Source organism: Anabrus simplex, chromosome 5 (assembly GCF_040414725.1).
Source record: "Anabrus simplex isolate iqAnaSimp1 chromosome 5, ASM4041472v1, whole genome shotgun sequence".
Classification (NCBI taxonomy): domain Eukaryota; kingdom Metazoa; phylum Arthropoda; class Insecta; order Orthoptera; family Tettigoniidae; genus Anabrus; species Anabrus simplex.
In genome coordinates, this window is record NC_090269.1 from 228,655,951 (window position 1) to 228,683,130 (window position 27,180).

The 27,180-nt window shown below is 38.4% G+C and overlaps 1 protein-coding gene across 3 annotated transcripts in view; it reads right to left on the reverse strand.

Annotated features, from left to right (window-relative positions):
- LOC136873924 (multiple PDZ domain protein) overlaps nt 1–27,180 on the reverse strand; it is a 2,156,217-nt gene that overhangs the window by 1,227,538 nt on the left and 901,499 nt on the right. For all 3 annotated transcript variants that reach the window (XM_067147286.2, XM_067147283.2, XM_067147285.2), the window contains 2 exons: nt 22,802–22,981; nt 10,754–10,844 (listed from right to left, as the gene is read on the reverse strand). In XM_067147286.2, the coding sequence (XP_067003387.2) occupies nt 10,754–10,844; nt 22,802–22,981 (271 nt within the window). The remainder of the gene's footprint in view (nt 1–10,753; nt 10,845–22,801; nt 22,982–27,180) is intronic.

The window sequence follows — 27,180 nt, forward strand, 5'->3', positions numbered from 1 at the left end:
ATGTACAGTTGTTTTTTTTTAAGTTTGGCAAGACACCGAAAGAAATGCATGCGATGCTGGTACGTGTTTATGAAGATCAAGCACGAGTGGTTCGCCCGTTTTCGAGGAGGCTGGGAAAGTGTTTCTGACAACTACCGTAGCGGAAGACCGGCGACCGCCGTCAGTGACGAAAACATTGAGGTAAGGACATTAATCACGAGCAATCGGCGATTAACTGTGCGCATGATAGCTGATGAACTGCAGATTAACCGTGAATCCGTGCGACAAATCGTTACCCACAAGTTAAGGAAGAGGAAAATGTGTTCTCGTCTCTTGTGCCACGTCACTTGACTGACGATCAGAAGCAGGCTCGTTTAGAGGCTTCACAGGATTTTGTCGAAACGGCGGATGCGTCACCAAGTTTCTTGAACTGTCTTGTCACTGAGGATGAAACCTGATGTGTCAGGTACGATCCTGAAACGAAACGAGAAAGCATGGAATGGCGTTTTCCGGGATTCCCTCGTCGGAAAAAAGTCAGAGCCGAAAAGTCACGCATCAAACTCACTTTGAAAGGTAAGAGATTTGACGATATTCCTTACATCCAACGAAACGTGAGGAGGCTTTTGAACACCATCCCAAAGGAAGCCTTCTTGCAAAGTTTCCAGGACATGTATCGCCGATCTCAGCAGTGCATAGTTATGGGAGGGGACAATTTCTAAGGACAGTAATGTCACTGGAGTGCATTGTTCATCTATGTTGATAGTACACGACTATTCACCTAACTTTATTGTCACAGGCTGTATTTAGCTTTGTTTATATTTGTGAATACATATGATCCAGTCAGGTATCATTTGTAGGTTGTTTATCAACCCCTTAGTCGTGTTTCTTGACGCGGAGTCGGGGATAAGGTGAGATGAATTTATATGCCTTTTTTTTTTTTTTTTTTACGGCCGGATGCCTTTCCTAACGCCAACTTCAGCTGAGGAACTAATGAAAATGAATGATAGTGAATTAATTTGGGCAAGGAATCAACAGTAGCCTATGAACTGAACTATCCAGACATTTGCCTGGATGTGCAACTGGGAAACCACAGAAAAACGTTCTCAGGACAGCCGACACGTCTCCCGAATGCAGAGCTTGGCTCCATAGCCGCAGCAGGTTAACACGCGCGACCATTCTGCTCGGTAGGTTACATAGCATTTGTAGTCTGCCAAAATTTCTGATGCCTATCCAATTGGTTTACACAATATTTATGTATATATGGAAAATAGTCGCTGGCTTCTCACCAAGGAAACTATGGTTCAAATATCAGATAATACACGTGCGATTTTTGAAATGAGAAATAACGTTCCTATGGTTCAGATTCCACACAAAACTGATGGTTTCATGGCTATAATCATGATCTCGAAGGCCACGCAAGACTAAAAATATGCTTTGCGTATGAAAAATGAAGGATTATATAGTTGAGAGATGCTGTATTTTCAGAGAACTTCCATATGAATGGAGACCTCGTATCTGCATTCTTTTTTTCCAAAATGCATGTATGTCCAACCCTTGTACGGTTTCTCTGCGGGGCCGCGTATGAAGTGAGATGAATCTTCGCAGGAAGTTTTTACGACCGATTGCCCTTCCAGCCGTCAACCTCAGATGAGGAGCTAACAACTGTTTGTGTTCTAGGGACAAAAGTATCCAAAAATGTCAATTTTAGAGTTGTAGCAGTATTGGTGTTGAGAGGAGTTAATGAGATGAAGTGAATGATGTAATATATGATAGTAGGAAGAGAGAGGGTGAAACCCGGTGCCGGCACATAGCCTACTCCTGTCGAATAGCACCAAGAGGTCTGCTTAAGGCTCCATCCGATGGACAAATCATTATCAACAGTGATATACCCTCAGTCCATATGAACACTGCGGAGAGGTTTATGGCACACAACCTAGTGATTAGAAATTGTATACCACCGCCTCCCCTAGCCTGCCAACCAACATTCTGATGGAGAACTTTTTTCGACCAACGGGACTCGAACTGGTTAATAGATTCTTTTTTTTTTGCTATGGGCTTTACGTCGCACCGACACAGATAGGTCTTATGGCGACGATGGGATAGGAAAGGCCTAGGAGGGGGAAGGAAGCGGCGGTAGCCTTAATTAAGGTACAGCCCCAGCATTTGCCTGGTGAGAAAATGGGAAACCACGGAACACCATTTTCAGGGCTGCCGACAGTGGGATTCGAACCTAGTATCTCCCGGATGCAAGCTCATAGCCGCGCGCCTCTACGCGAACGGCCAACTCGCCCGGTGGTTAATAGATTCAACAGATCTACAATTAGGTTTCTGAATGTTCATTTAGTTTAGAACTTTTTTTATCCTTTGGCTAGTTGTTTAACGTCGCACGGACGGGGGCGGAAGGATGGGAGACGACTAGGGTTGGGAAGGAAGCGGCTGCAGCCTTAATTAAGTACAACCCCAGCATTTCCCTGGGGTGAAAATGGGAAACAATGGAAAACCATCTTCAGGGCTGCCGATGGTCAGTTTTTCTTTGTTTTTTGGTTTTGTTTTTTTGTATATTTTCCATAGGAAAGGGGGTTTCTAACCCCTAGTAACTCCTCCTACGCCCCTGGTTATCAGTATCCTTGATTTTAAATCGTAAAATGAACATTTAATTTGCCCGAAAACTGTTGGCCTTGATCGTATTGTTCCTGTTCTATAGGCCTATTTTAATGTGAGATTTGGTACTGAATATCAACATAATTCACTCGCATTAGTGTCCTTATAATAACAAGCCATGCGTGCGCGCACCACACACGACCTTCATTGCGTTTTTCAACATTTTGTGACTATGACCTCCCCGCCAATCGGCCGATCCTGGCTACGCTACTGCTGATCACCAGAGCCTAATAAGGATATACCAACGATTCAGTCCAATAGTACCACAACTCAAAAAAGTAGATTGTCCTGTACATGAGTTTTAAGATTTTAGAATGTCCACTGAAAATAAATACATTTAGTACCATGACTCAAAAAAGTAGATTGTTCTGTACATGAGTTTTAAGATTTTAGAATGTCCACTGAAAATAAATACAAACATTTTTCAAATTATTTAACATGTTTATTCAATGAGTAAGACTATACAGATAGTGGTTTTCCCAGTTTATATTTATAAATTCCGTTTGAAAGGTTTTGCACTAGAATTGAGACATTTATTCCTCATTTTTCGCCGGAACACTTAAAGCTTTTTTTACAATGATAATTGTTTGGGTTCTAGGGACACAAGTATCCAAAAATGTCAATTTTAGAGTTGTAGCCACTGATATGTGAGCTAGAGAGAACTTTTGTTTTCCTTTGGCTAGTTGTTTAATGTCGCACGGACGGGGTCGGAAGGATGGGAGACGACTAGAGTTGAGAAGGAAGCGGCTTTAGCCTTAATTAAGTACAACTCCAGCACTTCCCTGGCGTGAAAATGGAAAACAACGGAAAACCATCTTCAGGGCTGCTGATGGTGGGATTCGAACCTACTATATCCCGAATGCAAGCTCACAGCTGCGCGACCCTAACTGCACGGTCAACTCGCTCGGTGATTTGGAGATAATAATGATACATAAAAGTGGGAGGTTTACTGGAGAAGAGTAACCAAACCTTGACATCCTGTAGTTCATTATAAATACATATTTAAATACATGTCATAAAATATACAAAAAAACAAAGGCACCTCCGTACAGGCCATGAAGGGGTAGAGTGTTTGGCTCTATGCCAGGTCGCCTTTGCCCCCAGGAATTAACCTGGTACTCATTTTTTTGTAGGCTGAGTGAACCTCAGGGCCATATGCAGCTCCGGAAGTGGAAATCTCGTTTCTTAAATTTTACGACTTCCTGAGGGGGATTCGAACCCACTTCCTTCCGGGCGAACCGAGCACGCCTTTACCGTCTCGGCCAGGCAGCCCCCCATAAAATATACAGCCTCCTGAATTCTTCTAATATGATGAAAGAAAGACATCTACTCATACGTAATTAAATGAAAAAAATAAATGAGATATAATGCATGATATTAATAACTTTCGGTTTCCTTACCATGAACGTATAGTAGAGCTTGGAAGAATTGAACACCAAGTTCCACAAGAAATTATACTTACCCCTCTCAATACAAGAAGGAAAAAAGAAAGTCAGGCCTACTTTCCAATCGTAACTATGTATAAAGAAAGTTTTTCATATCTTTTCACCTCTTGACACTGCTTAAATGAATCTGTCAATCACAATTCCAATGGCTGTGATTTTAAATTGAATTTGAAAGAAAATAGAGATCATATTTACGTGCCTGATAAAGGACTTCTCATACAGTACTTGTTTTCCTTCAGATTTGAAATGGAATAGAACATATAACCACAACTGTTTACAAGTGTTACGTTCTGTATATCTGAATACAGAACAAAATTACTTGCAGATTAATCAAAACTAATTGCTTCAAGGCTCAGAGCAGGATAGGAGAAAATAATTCCATGCCTAAATTCTCATCTGTAAGTTTAGACACTGAACACTATTTCAATGAATTTTCTTAGTACCAGCATTTTTAAAATTTACAGTTAACGAAGTACCAGAAAAACACAACCAAACGTCATATTCAACAAAGTACGAGATTCATCCACTTATACTGACAATGAGTAGTAATGATTAGAGGCACAATCCTAGAAAAGTACTTCTTCAATTTGAAGGAAAATAATGAACACATTCAGGAACGATAAAGTGTCATGAATGCTATTTGTTTTACGTCGCTCCGACACAGATAGGTCTTATGGCGACGATGGGATAGGAAAGGCCTAGGAAGTGGAAGGGTGCGGCCGTGGCCTTAATTAAGGTACAGCCCCGGCATTTGCCTGGTGTGAAAATGGGAAACCACGGAAAACCATCTTCAGGACTGCCGAGAGTGGGGCTCGAACCCACTATCTCCCGATTACTGGATACTGGCCACACTTAAGCGACTGCAGCTATCGAGCTTGGTTGTCATGAATGAGGTATCATCTTCCTTGTTTCTAATACATAGGTGTACATAACAGTACTTCAAAAAATGGCTGTAATAAGGAACATTGGAGTTCTAGAATTTTACATACATAGGAAAGTTCTTTTCAATATGCCAGTAAATTTAACAACATAGGTATCTTATTCTTAACTGCCATCTGACTGTATTGGGATTCAATCCTAACTTACTATATAACACAGCTGGCCTATCAAAGTTTTATATGAGTTTTGCATAACAAATAAGCCCTCAGCCTATCTGTAACGTTCCTGCTATACCCATACACTCTTTCTCATTGAATACTTGTGGTTTTTTTTGCTAGCCGAAATACAGTCGAGAGTTGTGCTCTGTTAGAAATGTCTGAATTTTCATCCGAAATTATGGAAATAAAGTTTACTTTCTTAACCTCATCTTTAATTTTGTTGTTCATAGAAGTAGCTATAGCTTCAAGAATATCATTTTGTCTGTCAGATGAAAGTCCTGAGAAAACTGTAGATGTTTCTAAGTGGTAGCAGTTAACAATAGTAACTCCCTGTAATTACCTCTGTTATCAGATTCTTCAGTTTCTCGATATGACCCTTGAAAGGTAATCCCTGCTTTGAAAGAAAACACACGGTATCTAGTGAAGTGCTGATAATATATCTCTTATTTTTTACTAGCTCATTAAACTTGCCCATTTTCTTTCTGTAAACTGTCCTACAGTATTCTGAACCTTCCGAATTGAGTCATATTGGCAACAGCATCGATGTGTGCTCTCTTTAAAACTCTGAAACTATATAAATTCTCCATACTGTCTTTTTTTCCAAGCATTCTTTCCTGAGAAAAATGGAACACACTGTGAACAATACAGTTTATTCACTTTTGCACAACCACATAACCAATGCAGATCTCTCTACCACGAGTCATGAAAACATTGTACTGTTCTTTTCGATTCCTTGACTAAATTTTTAAGAGAAGGTGTGGGTATATCTTTCTCAGTTATGTTTTTCTTTTCTTCAAAGGTTCTTGACAAAATTGATGTGTTTATTAAACTTTCTATTATACATGAGCATTCTGGGCCCAGTAACTTATTTTCGAGATGGAAGTGACAGCACTCATTTTAACGTTTTATAACTTGTAGCAGTACTCTATGCTATCCTTACCTAAGATAAATTAAATATAAATTCACACTTTAACAAAAAAAAAGTCACAGCATATTATAATAGAAAAAATAATTAACACAAATTATAACTATGCACTTTTGAGTGTGACGGAAAGAACAGTCAGAACTGCTCAGCACCAACGTTTTAAGCTTTCATTACCACTTTGGATTGTGGTAACATGATGAGAGAATGTAGAATGATACAGCTCAGTGTCGGGGGAGAGGGGCTTTGCTTAGCACAGGCGCAGTAATAATAGCCTAGCTGTTACAAGAGATTCAACGCGTATCCGCTGCCTGGACATAGTAACAGACTCTCACGGTGGCTATCTACTGCAATAAAGTCCTGGCAAAGAAACAAATACTGTATATTAAATATCAATATTAACGAATACTAGATTTTTATATTTTCAAACTGTTACTAGTGGTAACAGTGGATACTAGCACGCTCGCCACTGAATTCAACAAAATTTTTGGAATATAGGCCTATCTAGATCTGAGTTAAACTGAAAAACTCATACTGAATTCTTGTGAAACAAATTATCACAGGCTGTTTATATACTGAGATAATTTAAACTTATACAGTATTACCGGTATGAATTTCTTATATATGTAACTGCTATTTCACTTTCTTCCAAACTTCAATAACACACAAAGCTAAATAAAATTGTAAAATTACAGAAGAAATTTATTGTATGGAACAGCTCTGCTTGATCACTGCAACACTTATATCTATTTGCCTGGTCCTCTGAGTTAGTTTACCATGCTTGAAAATATTGGCTACAGGGCCACAAAAATTCAAGCTGTTAAACCAACAGCCAGCAGAGGCTGCAGTTATGACGTAAGAGCAAGTCAGGCAGAAAGAGCATGGCAGAGTGAGCGGTTATGATATTTTACTGGAAATACTGCAGGGTACAATGCTGTATAGTTTAGTTTGTATATTGTGTAAGAGAAACTAAGGAAAATATGTTGCCTGTTTTCAATTTTCCAAGTAAAAAGAAAGTGCAGCAGTACTACTTAAAGTATATTCATAATTGTTCTGTGACCTCATTTACTTATGAGAACAATCCTACAATAAGCTGTATTATGTAACTGATGCTACTAGCAAATTAAATTTAATTCTATTCTATCTGTACATGGGGTCAGTAGAATATATCCACAGTAGGCCTATCCCCTGCCTGTCGTAAGACATGACTGAAGGGGGACCCCAGTGGCTTTCATCTAGGGTTAGCGACCACGTATTTGCTAGCTGAGTCCAGCAATGCTTCCATTTATGTCTGTCTCATATTTCCTATCTGACCTCCCTTGGTCAGTTCTTGCTCTCTTTATTAGGTTTGTGAGGCCCACAGAGTCATTTTCATGTCCATCATGACCCTTCCCTTTCATTTGCAGATACCTTCATTGTTCAAAGTGTCACACAACTTCCTTTTTTGTTTCTGATTAGTCTTAATATAGGATGGTTGCCCAGTTGTACTTCCACCTAAAACAATAATCATTACCATCATAATCTGTCTGTCAGGTCATCAGCCCAGAAGCTGGTTGGATTCTCGAAGAACATCGCCGGAGATTATGCAATTATAAGTAAACCGTGAAAACTGATAGCAGCACCAAAGTGGGATATGTTAGGCAAGATGAGGAGTGAGGTAGTTTGCCATTGCTTTCCTCACTGGGCCAAAAAGCACTATTGCAACATGACTTACCTTACGAGTAACACCTTTCATAAAACTCCGACACAGCAGTCGTGCTTAGAATGTCATTACTCAGTATCACCCACCCATACCTAAACAGCTTTCATAATGTCATAACCATGAATGGACTGGGACTTTGCTGAAAGCTATATTTTGCTTTGGTCTGTGTCAAGACATGGATGCACAAGAACTGCATCTATAAAGAATAGCAAATTTTCATCTAATTTTATTACAGAGCAATATATTTTGTTGCATTAATTTCCTATTATTGCACAGTTTTATTTTCATACAAATGTATTGTTATTCTCATAGTGATAGATCAAAATTTCAAGTCAGTTGGGAAAAATGTATAATGTCACCATACTATCTCAGAATCAAATTCATTCTGTAAGTGCAATTACATTTCAAACAGGGTACTTTGGCAATAGTTTGAGGTAGTGACAAAGAAAACATTTGTTTATGACAAATGGAAATTCTAAGTTCCCATGGAGGGAATTAGATATTTTTCCACCAATACAGCATGTCAAAAAACAGATCAGACGTAAGGCTTTTCGGGCGTTTGCTCTATCAACCAGCGTTTTGTCTTAGGTCTGACACTAGGCTCATCAGAGTGGGATGTGTCAGACCCTACCCACTGACGCTGGGGTGTACGCAGGTCTGACACATCCCACTCTGATGAGCCTAGTGTCAGACCTAAGACGAAACACTGGTTGATAGAGCAAACACCTGAAAAGCCTTACATCTGATCTGTTTTTTGACATGCTCTATTGGTGGAAAAATATCTAATTCCCTCCATGGGAACTTAGAATTTCCATTTGGAATTGCTGGGTGGGCAATAATTCCATTGTGGAGATTTATCTCCCGTATGCAGTTATCAGACTGTGCCTCTTATAATGGGCTTCTGATAAGTTCACCTGCATACACCCCAGCATCAGTGGGTAGGGTCTGACACATCCCACTCTGATGAGCCTAGTGTCAGACCTAAGACAAAACGCTGGTTGATAGAGCAAACACCTGAAAAGCCTTACGTCTGATCTGTTTTTTTTTTTTTTTTTTTTTTTTTGACAGTGCCGGGCTGAGTGGCTCAGACGGTTAAGGCGCTGGCCTTCTAACCCAAACTTGGCAGGTTCGGTCCTGGCTCAGTCCGGTGGTATTTGAAGGTGCTCAAATACGACAGCTCCGTGTTGGTAGATTTACTGGCACGTAAAAGAACTCCTGCGGGACTAAATTCCGGCACCTCGGCGTCTTCGAAGACCTTAAAAAGTAGTTAGTGGGACGTAAAGCAAATAACATTATTATTATTATTATTATTATTATTATTATTATTATTATTATTATTATTATTATTATTATTATTATTATTATTATTATGTTTATGTTTATGACAGTTGTCAGTACTTGGTCCCAAAAGTTCTAACTCCTGAAATCCTAATCAATACAGTTGATCAAAATGTTGATTTTTTAAACAACAAAATCAATACAGATTAATTTTGGTGCACTTGTTAAGACATACCAATTAATCCTTAGTCATTTGAATAGGAATGCAAATCATTTTCTTCAAAACAAAGATTTTGTCTGGACAAAACTAAAGGTAAAATTGCGGTGAAGGTTTCATTGACATTCAAAGTCTTGTTGACTAGCATGATATCGCACCTCCATCTATCACTACTTGTGGAATGAGATCTAATTTTGACATCACTAAACTATTTTCTGTATCTATGATTAACACAGGTTTCATAATAGTACATTATGTAACAAGCCTATAATGGCAATAATTAAGACACGAGTATGTTTATAAAATTCGCTTCGCTCGTTTTATAATTTCCATACGAGTATCTTAATTACCATTGTAAGCGAGTTGCATACAACTGTTTATGCTTGACGATAATTATAACTCTATTTTTTAAATATTCATAAATTCCTGTCAAGATGTCGCTTGACAGTTGAGTTTACTGAACATAGCGCATAAGCTGGGTTACTGATTTTCCGTGAGTGGATCAGAGACCTTGATAATGTCAAATGTTTTCAAAGCTTTGATAGAAGGTTATCATAACCTAGCTTTATTTCAATTACAAATTGTTTATTGCACAGTTGGTGAGTGAATTTGCGGAAATGTGCCGTGTAGTTGTGGAATATTGGAAGTAGAAGGTGCATTGATGTTAGACATGTTTGATTTTGGAAACAAGTGCGAAGCTAGTGCGTTGAGCGCAGGTGCGATGCTATCCTTACCTAATTGGTCAAACAGTTGTATCATAATGAAAATCTGAACTCTGATTGGTGGATAACATGTATCATAATGAAAATCTGAACTCTGATTGGTGGAGAACCTGTATCATAATGAAACTTGAACTATAATGAGCCTCATTAAGATTCAGTTTTCTGGCATATAATATTTATATTTCAGCATCATTGAGCATAAGGATTATTATGGTACTGTAGACAATGAAAGCAACTGCAATCAATGATGTATCGTAAAATAGTCCCCAGAAGTCCCTTCAAAATTCTTACATGTGTTTATACAATTATACTACTCTCCAAGTGAACTATTCTGATGTAAATGCTTTCGAAGCTATCGCAAATATCAAAATATAACAGATATCTGTTTCATACATACTGCCATCCCCAACCAAAAAAAAAGCTAGTATACACCAGTGAATCAGAAACCTTTCTACATGACAAGTTATAAACCTGTTGCCATTAATGCTTTCACGGCACGTACTTCTTGTGGACAGTCGAGATTTCTTCTGAGGATGCAGAGCACAGTTCTCTGCGAAACGTTAAGAATTTCACCTTATTTTCTTGACATAGCATAAGCCCAAAAGCCTATACGGTATCATGTCTATAAGTTATAAACCTATCATTCTTTTGACAAATAAATTTCTTGATAAATTCAAATCAGCTGTAAATAATCATATAACATCCAGGAAAGTAAAAGCTCATGACTTACTTGCTGTGTAGCCGAAGTCGTCTTCCTCTTCGGGGTCAGCCTCAATCTCTTCCTTGGTCCTCTTCACATTACCGGCACTTGCTCTTGAGATCTACAATACAATTATAATACGATAATCAAACTGAACATGATTCTAGTGCATATCATCAACTTGAATAAAATCTCATCAGATATGGTAAAATTTATTCTAACTATATACAGCCCTCTTTACAAACCTTATGCAAGTTTTAATATGGAGGCAAGAAAGCACTATGAGGAAAAACTTTTATATCCACATTTAATCTATTTCTAATTTTCAGCTTCCTATAACACATTATGAACTAGGAGGAGAATATTTACTATTACAATAATTTAAAAGCGATTTAATTTTTAAGTGGCTGTGGCATTACCTGATTAGGTTTACAATATGTTTTAGAAAATGTTCAGAGGAAACATTGATATGGTTGTATTATAAAGAAGGGATATGTTTTATAGATAACCCTAACAGATTATGAGATGATATCAGATTTTACCTACTTTTCATCTTTATTTCTGAATGGCAAATTTGAAAATCATATTTTGAACCTTTAAAATTGTATAACAATTAAATATCTTTTCATGATCTTCTGCAAAAAAAAAATTGAAGAAGTTACTAGCAAAATTCATCTTAATTAGGAATTATTTCAAGTTATAATATGGTATTTGAAGCCATGGTTGTTAGTTCACTTTATATAGCTTCCATTCCATTATTGGATATGCAATGTTAACAATGTGGCGCAGATAGAAGAACTTTTATTTTTACTGTTACTGGTTTGTTTAACCATTCAACAGATAAATGGTAAGATGCAAAAATGCAAAGAGAAAAGCTTGGGTTTTCTCTCAATAAGAACTGTATTAATAAGAATCATGTATTCAATAAAGAGACAGTACTGTAATCATATGATATCCAAAACTTGTATTTCAGATTAACACGATTCATTCAATGAAAATTTTCCAATGATATGTTATGTCTGTGACAAGATAATATCACTAGAATAGAATTTCTAAAGTTTAAGAATTTACAGTCAAGTTTTATCAGCGAAGAGTACCAACAATAGAAATACGTCTTCATAATGCAAATTTTTAGATATGCAACTGTTAAAAAATTACACTGTTATTGCACTGCAATGTATTTTAAGTGAAATTAAAAGATTTTTAGTGTTTTCTTCCAAAATAACTCTAAGAGTGCTTTTTTGCCTGCCAAAGCATTAAATGCCTATTTTGCCGAGCTCTACTTGATAGTATTCTGGCTCAATCAGATCTAATGAGCTTGAGGAAATAGCAGATTTCAGTATACAATAAAAGTAATGCAAAACAAAAAAGTAAACAAAATATAACTCCATTCTCAACTAAATTAAATCAACAAAAGAGAGATGTGAACTCAACTCTTATAAATAATAATAAAATACAAAATAAAGACATGATCAATAAGTAACATGCAGAATAACAGAAAAAGAAATAAAGCATTGAAAATAAATAATATCTCAGCTGAACTAATGCCAGTCAGGTGCTGGAGGAAACCTACAAGAAAGAGCTCAGGGTTTTATGCTACTGGCCACTAAGACTGACCTCTTGACCCTTTTTTGTATAAATGCGGCCTTCTAAATCTCTAACATCCTCTTCATCATCTTCGCTTTCTTCACTAGAAGAATACTGAGGTTTCTGTATTGACTGATTTGATGGTGGGGGAAGTTTTGATGAGTCATTACTAACGGAGGTATTGTTCTCTTGCTTTAGGTTCTTATCAGCCACTCCCTCCTACACATAGTACAACATATCAGTCAAAAGATTGTTGCTCAACAAACAGAAATCATTTCATTTCCTTTCTAAGATAGCTGACTACATTTAATATTAGCTTCTGGATTATACCTGAAAAACAAAATCTACACAATATTTCAAATATCATACATGAAGGACAAGCCCTATATTAAGACCATAATTTATACACAGAAAAGATTAATTCACAATTTTACCTAATAAAATATCAAAATAAAATGTGTTAAATTATAAATATATATTTATTTTATTTCATAACAGGTTCAACGTCATGCTAACACAGACAGGTTTTTGGCAATAATGGGATAAGTAAGGGAAGGAAGCAGCCATGGTTCTAATAATGTACAACTTCAGCTTTTGCCTGGTGTGAAAATGGAAAACTATGACTTCATGACTACCAATGGTGAAGTTTAAACCCACCACCTCCTAAATGCAAGCTTAAAACTATGGTACACGACCTGTATCACAAAGCAAACTGACTTGATAAAACATAATACAAGAATTAATCTTCAAAGGTTGAAGTCAAGCCATCCACCTTTGTGTGATGCTGCTGACATGACCCGCAACAACTTTAATGCTGTGAAAACTTGGAAAGACCGCTGAGAATCTTCAACAGACTTGTCCCTTCACAACGTGTTTTCTAGTGCGCAAATTATTAGTGGATTTCATCTACCCCACAGGCAGTGGGTCACTCTTAACAGAGCTCAGACAGGCCAAGGAAGATGCAGGGACTCACTGTACAAGTGGAACTGCATAACGTACCGGAATGTGACTGTGGTGCTCCACGGAAAACCATCACTCATATCGTTGGCAGCTGCAAGCTACGTTCTTACTCTGGTAGCTGGGCTGACTTCCTTATACCATAAGAGGCAGTGTTAGAGTGGATGGAAGTACTGGACATCCTTATATGAAATTGTTTTCTTGTTATTGTAAAATAAATAATGTCTTGAATAAGAAATAGTTCTAAACTTTAGAAAAATCTTTGGATTGAAATTAAAGCCAAAAGCAAGCACATATAGAATGTTTTGTTTCAGAAGAAGTAACTTCTTAGGCTACCATTTTCAGGTGCCTGCATGTGTTAAACTTACTGTATTTTTAGTAATGTAAGTAAAAATTATTGGATCTAGAATTAAAACAACAGTTACACCACTTGAAATAGGGCAGCAGAAAGCACTTTCCTGGAGAGAGGAAATGCCTCTATTTTTCTTCCTTTCCTCCCGTAACTACTTCATCCGTTGGCTGATAATCTGCCTCTGTTCCTCTGCTATCATACTCTTAGCTTGACGTAGAACTTGTAAAATACAACAAGTCTGCAAAAATGACCTTCTGCTTTTTTTTTTTTTTTTTTTTTTTTTTGTAACTACACAGTGAAAGTATAATAAAGAAAAGAAAATGTATAGTGTAATAGGAGAGAAGTGTAATATAGAGAACTGCCTCCCAATACTTTAAATAATAGGTACTGGTACCGAAGTATCACTAATTGACAGTCAATGTATCTTTGCAATTCTTCTACACCTCTATACTTTCCGTATGATCTTAGACTTATTGTATTTTACTGATGACATCATTGTTCTGGATGGATGAGATACATGCATTTCATGATCCGTAACACAGTTCACCTACTACAAAACTTCCAGGTGTGAGTTTATAATCGATCCTACAGTTCACTTGAACAGGGCAGTAAACAAGTGGTGGCTGTCAATGATGTAAAAGGCATTATAAGCCCCAACAATCTCGTACTTCTAGAAGTACAACCTTGGAAGTAGATGTGTAAATAGCCTCCTCACTGGTGTACATGGTGTTATTCTAAAGTCAATCAAGAAGTTTTGCTGTGACTATCTTCACTTAATATTTGGCATATTTAGATACTTTCTGTAAGGGTGCAATGACAGCATGTTGTCAGTTTACCTCCAGGCTTCCCTATCCTGGGCACGACTGATGGCATAATGCAAACTCTATCCAGTCTGGCTCTTGAGTTGGTTCACCAATCGCGATGGTATAAGTCCTCTGGGTCTTCAGCCATTAACTTTTCTCTTGATGATCAGTTTTTTATTGCTTCTGGTCTTCAAAGTATTTCAGAAACTGTTGTCTCAAAAGGGTGACAGCCACATTTTCCCGCCGAATTGTTTTAGGAACGAGTCAGTGCAGTGTGCCATCCATGCTATTTGTAATTGCCTTCTATAGCACAATTCCAAAGCAATACGATATTAATACGATATTATTATAACAATACTAACTGAAGTACCCGTTCTTTGTATGGATTTACGAGCAAGGATTAAAGTGATTAAATTAAGGTTGCCTGCAAGTATGTGTGTGTCTCACAACATGCTCTTGTAGAGAATATTTATGACCTTCTCACTGGATACATAAACTGATAGGTTATGCACCCTCGACACTTGAGAGCATGCCACATAAAGCTGGCCAAGACTGAAACACTGGTTCTCTAGATAATGACGCAAAATAAAACATGAATTATAAACCCAACAAATATGAATCATGTACCTACACACTATTAAAAGGCAGAAATACAGAATATGAATATGATATGATGACGATAATGAGTTCAGCTCATCTCAAATATAGATAAGCACACTTAGCAATCTCAAGAATACAACTGTAGCCTCCAAATGCTTTTAGTAGAATGGCACACTCATTCTTCAGCTGGCCTGTTAACGAACGAATGGCTTTACCCGAATGATAACGAAGATGGCTTCACATGACCCCTACCTACGCGCGAAATGAGTAGCCTATTCACTAGTGAAAGCAACCACAGCCAGAAACAAGAAAGCCAAATTTTCTCAAAAACCATTGGAGTTTGTTAAAGTGGAAGCCATTTCTTTTCAGTTTTGACTCAGTTCATTTATAACTGTTAGGCTCTTCAGTCTCTCAAAACTAATTTAACCAATTTAACTTTTGAGTATTAAAGGGTATTAAAAGAATTTAAACATGAATGGTGTTACATTTTTAAGTAATTTTCATATATATAGATTTAAGAAAAGTATGATTTAATAGAATCTGATAAAGTTCTTTCAAGAATGGATCATGTCATTCTAACTTTATTTTTTCAGATATAATGTTGTTGAATGTTTTGTTTTTTAGGTATTTCCTCAAAAGTATTTTATCATAAATTCGTTTTTACAGACTGAAGAACTTAACAGTTACAGATTAACTGTTAGAGTTACAAAGAAAATGCATAATTTTGATGTTCTTGTGAAAATGAAAATCACCGAGCTCGATAGCTGCAGTCGCTTAAGTGCGGCCAGTATCCAGTAATCGGGAGATAGTGGGTTCGAGCCCCATTGTCGGCAGCCCTGAAGATGATTTTCCGTGGTTTTCCATTTTCACACCAGGCAAATGCCGGGGCTTCCTTCCACTTCCTAGACCTTTCCTATCCCATTGTCGCCGTAAGACATATCTGTGTCGGTGTGACGTAAAGCTAATGGCAAAAAAAAAATGAAAATCCACAACCAGTTTCCAGTCATTCGACCGGGTCAGGAATGGAATGAACAGAGCCCCCATGTAATGGCGAGGATAGGAAATGTGCTGGCTGCCGTAGCCTGTCGCACTCTCTGGGGCAATGATAAATGACTGAAAGATGAAATGAAATGTTAATGGAGAGTGTTGCTGGAATGAAAGATGACAGGGAAAACCAGACTACCCAGATAAAAATCTGTCCCACCTGCGCTTTATCCAGCACAAAATCTCACATGGAGTGACCGACATTCGAACCACAGAATCCAGCGGTGAGAGGCTGATGTGCTGCCGACTGAACTACGGAGGCTTATGATGTTCTTGTAAAATCTTTAATTTCAACCAGGCCAAATGTTTACCCGTCCTATTATTTGATGTAGGGCCAAAATTGCGCAAATCTGGGACACATCTCTGCAAAATCCCCCATTACCCTTCCGTAACTAGAGATTTCAAGTATCCTTACCAAATTTCAGCTCAATCGGTCCCATAGTTTTTGAGCATATCCAGAACAGACAGACAGACAGACAAAACTTCATGTTTATTAACAGTATTTTTTTTTAAATTCACTGCACCAACACAGATAGGTCTTATGGTGATGATGTAATAGGAAAGAGCTAGGACTGGGAAGGAAGCAACCATGGCCTTAATTAAAGTACAGCTGCAGTAGTTGCCTGATGTAAAAATGAGAAACCATGGAAAACAATCTTTGTAGCTGCCAGTGGTGGGATATGAAATCATCATCTCCCAAATGCAAGCCCATATCTACGTTAAACAAACTGCGTAGCAAACTCGGTACTTGTATTGAGGAAATATAAAAATATACAAAGAAAATTCTATTATGTAAAACTTGATTTGGAAAATCTTGGTCAGACGACAAGTAGAATAGTTCTGCCTACCTCTCCCATTAATGCACTTTCTTTCTCTCTTTCTTTCTTTTTAAAAAATTTAATCATTTGTTTTACAGTAATAGGTCTTATGGTGACGATAGGATAGGAAAGGGCAACGAGTGAGAAGGAAGTGGCCGTAGCCTTAACTGAAATACAGCCCCAGCATTTGCTTGGTCTGTCTGTCTGTCTGTCTGTCTGTCTGTCTGTCTGTCTGTCTGTCTGTCTGTCTGTCTGTCTGTCTGTCTGTCTGTCTGTCTGTCTGTCTGTCTGTCTGTCTGTCTTTCTTTCTTTCTTTCTTTCTTTCTTCATTCTAGTTTACACAAAGAATAAAATAAGATAACCATGTAGAAATGAAATTAAACCAAAAATAGGTGACATCAACAACATGAACAAAATTTGCTACCTAAAATATTATAGAAAAACATTCACAATGATAAATTTTAAGAGAATTTTAAAATTTGAAAAGAACTGTAACAGGTGGCACAAACTGAATAAACTATGTCAAGCATGCAAACAAACAAACAAACAAACAAACAAACAAACAAACAAACAAACAAACAAACAAACAAACAAACAAACAAACAAACAAACAAACAAACAGAAAATATAATAGAAAAGTAACAATCAATCAAATGAATAATCCTAAAATTATAGTTCATTTTCTAAATTGTATGTATCCTTACAGTGAGAATGAGTGACCTTAGAGCCATGAGTACTGACTTGCTTTAAAATGCAAGTTTTTCAACTTTGTGAGTTAAACTTTTGTGAGGAGTAGGTGTATCACAGCTATTGAGTATGTCTCAAGATGCCATACAGTAATTCTGTAATAAGAACGTAACAGGAAAAAGTACTGGTAATGATAGAATTAAGAATCAAACCAAGAAAAACTCAGCAGTGTGTTTTGTGCTCACTGTAAAATGGGTTGCACAAATATTTCTTAAAACAGAAGAGGATATGTGAAAGGTACAGAGAAGGATCACATACAAACAAGGATTTTCATCTAGCAATTGAAGCACCCAGGGGACTGGTTTAGGGCTTTCAGTGGAGAGTAGTGAGGATGTGTGAAGCCAATTCTTTACCCCACACTTTTATGGAGGCTTTCCTCTCATCAGTGGGAAATGAGTGAGAAGTACATTATCTGTTGCACCACACATCACCATGAAGTATCTTGTCAAAGAAGACATCATGAAATTCTGAGAAGACTGTAAACCATTTCAAATATGCAAGTGTCTGATTGGCACAGAACATTTCTGTCAGGACAGGAAGTTGTGTAAAATGAACCACACAAACAAGTGGACAAATTATGAAGAACAAAACATTTGTGACCTTATTGAATCAGATGGCCACACAAAGGTTTTCAAAATTGCATCAGCAGTAGGAATAAGTTACAGTAGTGCTCAGTGCATCATCAGCGATGACCTTGAATATTGGAAAATCTCTGCCATGTGGGTTTCTTGTCTCTTTACCCAGCAAAAAACGTTGCTCGTCTGTAATTTGCGAGAAGCTCCCGACCCATTACAAAGGGTAGTGCCATATCACATGTGATACCCTGAATTGAGCATGGTGTAGCAGAAGAGAGGGGAAGCTGTGCCGGTAATGGCTAAAAGATGCTTACTATCTGGAGAGGTCCTTGCAGTTGTTCTTTTGAATAACAGAAGTTATTTTGTTAGCTGACGTCCTCCATGAACGACAAACAGTGAATGCTGCTTACTACTGACAACTTCTAGACAATGCAAAAGCTGCCTATAGCTACAAATGATGTCAGCAACCAATTCGAGATATCATTATTCTTCACAATAATGAAAAGCCTCCTACCGCTCCTTTAAAACACAATAAGCTGGAAGAAATTCATTGGACATCTCCAGAACACCCTCCTTCAATTATAATTTCTTTGAACCAATGAGGCATTGGAAGGACAATAATTTGATGATAATGTGAAAGTAAAGGAATTCACATGCAGCTGGCTGCAAACATGTCCCCATTCTTTCTTTAAGGATGGAATAATAAAAAATATTGATTTGACAGGACAAATGTATTTCTAAATTAGGAGATTATGTAGAAAGACAGCATGATGCTTTTTCACTTATCAGCTGAACCCCTGAAATGTCAAATTAAAATCACAGAAATATCTGGTAAACAAAATATTCCAGTTTCATTATCATAAAAGGTGGCCACAACTTTGGAGCCATATTTTATTTTTTATTTTATTTTTGTTTACAATTGGCTTTATGTTGCACCAACACAGATACTGTAGGTCTTTTGGCAATGATGGGATTTTTATTTATTCACGAAGCACAAGATACAGCTACACTGAGCAAATTTCACTTGCACTGTCAACAGACTATTTAACAAACGTAAACTTTCATAATAAAATATAACAAACATAACAAAATATAACAAGATCAGGTACACATCCTACTAATAACTGTCCAAATCGAAAACCATGAGAATGTCCATGTTCATAGCCAAGTCGTCGTGGGTCAAGATGGTGGTATAATCCCTTCACATCAACTTATCTTTAAGACACTATTTACACACCTCTCGAATACACTTTTATTTGATGCTATATCAAGCTCTTGTCTCCTATTAATATTGTTGAAGAGTGTTGGGAGGCGGATTAGGAAAGATCGTTGAAGTATTGAGTGCTGAGTGTGGGGAATGTGGAGAAGGTCTTTGGTTCTGGTGGAGCGGGAAGGAACGCGGAGAGAGAAGAGAGAAACAAGATGTTCCGAGCGGTAATGTCCATTTAAGATCTCGTGGAGGGAACTCAGGTCAGCTACCTGTCGCCCGATGTGCAGCGGTGACACATTAATTGCCATTAATATCTGCTGCGTAGACAGATTTCTGAGCTTGGGGTTTCTGTTCCTTACAATTGCAGCAAAGAAGGACACTGCTCTGTCTAACTGCTTGATATTGGAGGGGGCGGCTGTTGACCAAATCGGAGAGCAGTAGTTTAAGAGAGGTTGAACGATCGTGAGGAAGAAGTGGCGAAGAGCAACGGGGTCAGAAATTTCTGTGAAGCGATAGAGAATGCCTAGTAATTTCATAGCCTTGGTTGTATATGTTTCTATATGGGTCTTAAATTGTAATTTTGTATCGAATATTACACCTAGGTCAAGCTGTTGTGTAACCACGGTGATGGGCTTGTCGAGTAGGTAATATGATGTCGGTAGAGGAGATTTACGCAGTGTTATCGTCATGTGGCTGCATTTTTGTGGATTGGGGATAAGTTTCCAAGTACGGCACCAGTTCGAGAGGGCATTAAGCGATGACTGTAGCAGAGCTGCATCTGCTGGATTCCTGATCTCCCTAAATATCTTGCAGTCATCAGCAAAGAGTAGGGTATTCGCTGTTTCGTTGAGTTCGGACGGCAGATCGTCCATAAACAAAGAAAACAGCAAGGGGCCAAGAGTACTGCCTTGTGGGACACCGGAGGTGACTGGTAACCATGAGGATGAAGTGCCTGATATTACCACTCTCTGCCAACGGTTATGTAGGAAGCCAGCAAACAGGGCTCACAGTGGGAAGGAAGTGGCCATGGAATTAATTAAGGTAAAGTCCCCATCCCCAGCATTTGCTTGCTGTGAAAATGGAAAACCAAAGAAAAACATTTTTAGGGCTGCCGACAGTGGAGTTTGAACCCATTATCTCCTGCAAGCTCACAGCTGTGTATCCCTAGCCGCATGACCAACTCGCTTGGCCATAGCTCTTCAACAAACCACCAGAAAATCATATATGGATATCTCGGTTAGTTCATAAGAAATCCATTTTTCCAGGTTGAATGGCATAGATGGTAGAGGCCCAGCTTTCTCAGCCCCAGGTGGTGGGTTTATTTCTGGCACTGTCTGATGGCATTTGAAGATCGTTCAATTACTCCAGCTTTATGACAGTAGATTTACCAGCAAGTAAAAGAACTCCTGCAGGACAAAGTTTCCAGAACCTCAACCCCTTCCAAAACCATCAAAACAGCAGTCCGAAGGAAGGCAGTGGTTCCCAAACTGAGAAAGATTTACAACCAATTTACTCAGAACAAAAAAGAAAAAAGAAAAAAGGAACATGTGGTCCAGTAAATAGAGATATTGTAGGATTTATTTTGGTATGTTCCTTCTGTCCATTCTCCCAACATGTCACTTTCAGCTTTGTCTTCAAGTGTGTTATGTACTGAAACACAGATTCAATTCTCAAAGGCAAATCATAGGAATTAATGCGAGTAAAAATAATTAATTTCATTACATGTTTATTTAAGCTTCTCTTCAGGCCTTTGATCTGAAGCAGCAGCTTGATTTTAACACTTTGTTGATCTATGATTATTTTTATTTATTTCAATTTATATGCTTCAGAGCCCAAGTTGGCAATTTTGATTAGGCTTAGTCTGGTAGTATTTGAAGGTGCTCAAACATGCCAGTCTCATGTCAGTAGATTTACTTGGATATAAAAGAACTCGAGTAGGAGAAAATTCTGGCACCTTAGCTTTTATAAAAATCGCAGAAGTAGTTAATGGGACATAAAATCAATAACATTATTATTCCCTTCCAGGAGACCATAACCTTGACACTGAGTGGAACAGATTAGCAAGCCAAGCTCTCTTGAGATAATTAGATTACATTGACAATATTCTGTTTATGAACAATATTGTTCACCAATTCTTGTCTAGACTTGGCTATTAAGCCATGAAACTAGTAACATGCTAAAACTTGCCACAAAGATAACACTTTTGTTATTTCATTATGCCGCAGTGAACCAAAAACGTTTAGCACACATGAACTTTATTGCCACAAAAGTATTTGTAATATTTTAAACCAGCTTGTTTGTTTGTTTGTTAAATAAGTTCAAACTAATCCAACAGCTTGCCACTAACCTGTTATTTTATTTTTGAATGCAAGAAACATACAACTGGCAGGCATTCACTGTCAGCATCCAGTTGGTATGAAGTGATTAATGCTGCCATTACATATCAAGATATCGTTAAAACATTTAATTGAGAATAAACTGATCATTCTTCCTACAGACCAGATTTACAATTGTTAGAGTAACATGATATTAAATCTTTCTGTAACTAGTGGCCACGAAAGTGAAGATACTCATGAAGCCAAGAACGAACTATTTTGATGAAAGGTAAGATCAGTTTATGAGACAGGTATGAAATAAGAACTTCAGCATATTCTGCTCTGGCATCATATAACAAACTGCCGACTGAGTGAAGGAGCATTAAAAATATTTCAGTACTCATGGTCTGTTTTTAGATTTTTATTACAGAAATATATAGAAATGTATTTATTATTATTATTATTATTATTATTATTATTATTATTATTATTATTATTATTATTATTGGCACATTAAAAATTTTAATTTTCTCCAGTGAAATCAAAATAAATAAATAAATAAATAAATAAATAAATAAATAAATAAATAAATAAATAAATAAATAAATAAATAAATAAATAAATCGGTGTCCCATTATGACAAGTACTTTTATAAAGGTGGAAACTATATCAAAAGGAAGTTTTTCTCCTGATGACGCAGAGCACAGTTCTCTGCAAAAATGTAAAGAATTTCACCTTATTTTCTTGACACGGCATAAGCCCAAAAGCCTATACAGTATCATGTTTATGTTATGTAGAATCAGACAGATTAATGTTTTGAGATTATAGTTCCATTTGTTAACATTCGATTGGAACTCATCTTGTGGATATGTCCCTTACATTCTTCATACTATATATGTAATCAAGAAGAATCCTATATCATGCATTAAGAAAGTAAGAGCAATTCTCCTTTCTTAGTCTTCACTAAAGGATTTGGAGATTAAAGCTTCACACATCCGTGATGTCCAAAACAACATAGAAACACAGAATCTTAATTAAATTACATCAATATAATATATTATTTGTCTTACCTGTATAAGCTCAGGGGAGGGTGTCCTGGCTGGAGAGACTGGCTGTGGTATGGCCTTCAGCAGCTCGGCGGAGGGGGAGGGGGGCGGGGGAGCCCTTCTCCGCACTGAGCTACCAGCAGCTCCTGCGGAGGATGTGGACGCAACTTCAGTCGATTGACTCTCAACATCCCCGTCCACGCTCTGGAATGAGGCACGTGGGATGTCCACTATCGCTTCTGCAGAGTTTTTATTTAAGCACTTGACTTCTCATCAGAAGTGAAAAACTAAACAACTGGTGTCCATTACTCTAAACTGCTTGCTCAGTGAAAATGTTCTCCCACGAGCCACCTCGCCTTCTCATCCCAGAAACGCTAATGGTTCTCTTTAGTGAACAGCTACAAACAGACCATAATTTGATGCTGAGCATACAAATTATGGTCTTGACTCTAGCCACACAAGGAGAGGTGCAGGGGAAGCTAGCTATGTTCCATACAAGGCAAGCTAAACTAATGGAAGTGAACTACCCACTCAGTATAACAATGAATACAACACCTAACACAAGGACTGTGCACATTCACTTGACTACCCACATTGTATATTTCATTTACAATTTTATACACAGTACACACAATACATATTCGTAAATATTTCACTTCTGAACACAGCTCTACCTACCTTCAAAACCAGCCCTTTATAAAGAGATAAGCAGAAGCAGCACCAGTATTTTCATTTAACCCATTGTTGGTCACTATATGAGCATATTACTCTCAATGAATTTGGAATAGAATTTTCATGGAAATGGAAAAGGTCACAACTTTCCTCTCCAACTACCTGACTTATACAGTTCTATCATCTACCTGTTAAAAGGATTTGTCTAAAAAGTAAATGGCTTGTCTTCAGAATGCTACTTATTTTTTAATTGGAGAGGACATGTGAGCAATTCCCTCATTGCATGATCAGTGGTATGACTATCTTGCTGCTTCAACAGTTTATGCCAAATGTTAAATTTATGTTAATGTTTTATGAACATGAGTTTAAGATTTTACAGTTAACATTGACAAACATTCTTAGTAGTTGTCATATTTATTATGTTATATGTTCCAGTTAGCACTGGATGAGCAATCACACCTTATGGATCATTGAGGAGAGGCAGTGCAGTAAGGGTGACACAGACAATGTGGACCAGATATTCCAGATCAATCAAGCATGCAGACAGGGCACAAATGGTTTCTTAAAGAACATCTACTTGCAACGCCACGTTGAAAGACACAAGTTGCACAAGCTATTCAAGATAGTTAAGTGTCTCGTGAGATATTTCAAACCACAGACTGAGGTCATCAGAGGGAATAAGGTAACGGTCAGTCGGAATCCCTCATTCGGAAGTCAGAAATTGAGAAAGCCATCAGCCTACCAAAGAACAGGAAATCACCAATTGAAGACGGAATCACTCACAAAGAAAATGTTAAAAAATACAGAGCCAGCCACAATGAACTTGACGTTGGATGGGGTGATGGCTGAACAACTGGTGCCGCTCCATTTTTATTCCAGTCTACAAGAAGGGCTCTCCTAAATATTGTTCTATTTACAGGACTGTGGCTCTTGTACCACATTGCCAGTAAGATCCTTCTGTATATCATACACGAACAGCTCAAGAGTTACTTTCTCCCTCAAATCACAGAAGAATGTTTTGGATTCATTCCAGGCAAGAGTACCCAGGAGCAAGTCCTGAATGTCCACCACATAGCAGAGAAGTGCATGAATTTAATACGACTGCTTTCCTATGTTTCACTGAAAAGCATTCAACTACGTGAAATGCACTGTTCTCTGGACCACACTCTTGGAAATGGGAGCCCTTCAACTCATGTGGATCTAGATGAAAAACACATGGCTGCAGTCATGGTAAACCAAAATGTCTGCAACAACCCTGATACTGTTTAACATCTATATAGAGAAGATCATGTGGGAGGTCTTGGAAGGGTGAGAATGAGCAATATCGGTTTGTGGAAAGAAGATCTACAACTTAAGGTATGCCAATGATACTTCATCGTAGGAACCAGCGCAGAAGAACTGGAGACCATAATCGAAGCTTTGAAGCAGACAGGAGGGGAGTATAGCCTGGAGATCAACAGAGGCAAAACCAAGGTGACAATCATTGACAGAACAGCAGAGAACCAACCCAATCTGCAAGTGGTGGCAGGTTTCCATGTTGTAGAGAAGTTTATATATATGGCTCCCATATCTCCAACTTGGAAGGAACCTCTGAAAAATCTGGAGAAGAACAGCTATGGCGAGATCAACAACCTCTAAGCTGATTCAGATTTGGAAAGACAGGCCTATAACAAAGAACACTCAACCCCATCTTGTTAACACCCTTGTCTTCCCAACATGACCTATGCCTCCAAGACCTGAATTCTGTAAAAAGACAATAGGAACAAGATCGAAGCCTTTGAATGTAGCCGTACCAGCGCAACCCAAGAGTCACTTGGACTCTTGGCACTGATCCTGGAAGAACTGATAATTAAAACAAGACTATTGTAGTGGATCCAGTAGACCAACCTCCAATACTTTGGACACATCACCCAAAGAACAAGCGCAATAGAAAAACTGATGGTTGAGAGGAAGATCGATGGCAAGAGACCTAGAGGCAGGATACCACTGAGATGAGTGAACCAGCTGCAGCCCCTACTTGGGATGGGCTTACACGAGGTAACTCAAGTGAAGGAGACAACTGACCTGTCAAGGTTGAAGGACTAAGGAGGAGTCATTTATGAATGTACATATCGAGTATGTGAAAAGTAGATTATTTTACTGCAAATTTAGCCTGGAAACAGCTGTAACTGAGAAATCTCATAAAACTCAGGCATGTCAAATTGTTCACACATGACCAAGTGTGTGAAATTAGATATAGTAACCAACAAAAGGTTAAGGTGGTTTTTGGATAGGCTGAGCAAAGGGTGCTAATCCTTAATGTGTGTGTGTTTGCGCGCGCGCGCGCGCGTGTGTGTGTGCGCGTGTGCATGTGTGTGTGTAAAGTCATCAGGCCAAAGGCTACTTAAATTGACAATAGTTATAACATCAACCATTAAAGAGAGCCCAAGTGTCTCAAAACAGGCATACTAGCAAGATGAGGAGTGAGCTAGTTTCTTACCGATTTCCTCAGTGAGCCGTGAGGTGCTATTACGTATCAACGTACCAGCCCACTGAAATACACTAGTATCCAAAAGTTAAGCATAAGTTACGAGTAAGCAGGCAACAGGAAACAGACCGCAAATCGCATGACATATGCACCTTCCAAACTTACGTGTTCACTGTGTATAGGAAAGGAGTGTTCCCTGCTTTGACTAGTGGCATAACTGCAAGGTAAACACAGCCAGTGCCTGTGCCCCATATTCCCTCAGTCGTGCTTGCCCTGTTAGAGTGTGCGGAGTGTACCCTCGTGGTGAACGTGATAACATATTGGCACGACGACGCCATTTGGAACCCATTTTGCACGGTAGAATACTCGACCGTCTGGAAACAGGCCAGACACATCCTTGAATGTGCCACAAATTGTCATTTCCAGGCTTTGGAGATGATTTCGAGACACAGGAGATGTTAGTCGTAGGCCAGTACCAGGTCGACCAAGGGTAACCACCCCACAGCAGGACTGATATCTGGCCTTAACCGCCCAATGAAATTGGAGTGCACCTGCAAGACAACTGTTGGCGGAGCTTGCAGCCGTCTCAGGGTTTGGTGTTTCCTGACAAACTGTGTACTGGAGGCTCAGAACAGCAGGGCTGCTTGCCCGATGTCCAGCGGTGCACATCCCGCTCACTCCAGCACAGAGACGGGCCCGTTTACTGTGGAGCTGTCAACATCGAAACTGAATAGTGAATTAATGGACGCTTGTGCTCTTCACAGATGAATCCCGCTTCAGTTTGCAGAACGATTCCCATTGCACATTAATCTGGAGAGAACCGGGTAACCGATACAACCACAGGAACATCGTGGAACGGGACCAGTATTGTGGTGATGGCATCATGATGTCGGGCGACATCATGTTGAATGGCCGTACGGACCTGCATATCTTAAGTAAAACTCTTTCAGGATTAAAATTATTGTGTCTACCTATTCAGTACAAATATATGTATTTATGTATATGTATATATGTATTTGTATTGAATAGGTGGACACAATAATTTTAATCCTGAAAGAGTTTTACTTATTGTATCTTCAATACGGAACAAAATGAGATTAGTTACTTGTAACCTGCACATCTTCACGGGGGAGGGGGGGGGGGGGGTCCAAGGAACACTGTTAACACTCGGAGATACAGAGGTGAGGTACTGAGACCGCATGTTCGACTCTTCAGAGGTGCGGTTGGTCCAGACTTCCTCTTAATGGACGATAATCCCCAACCA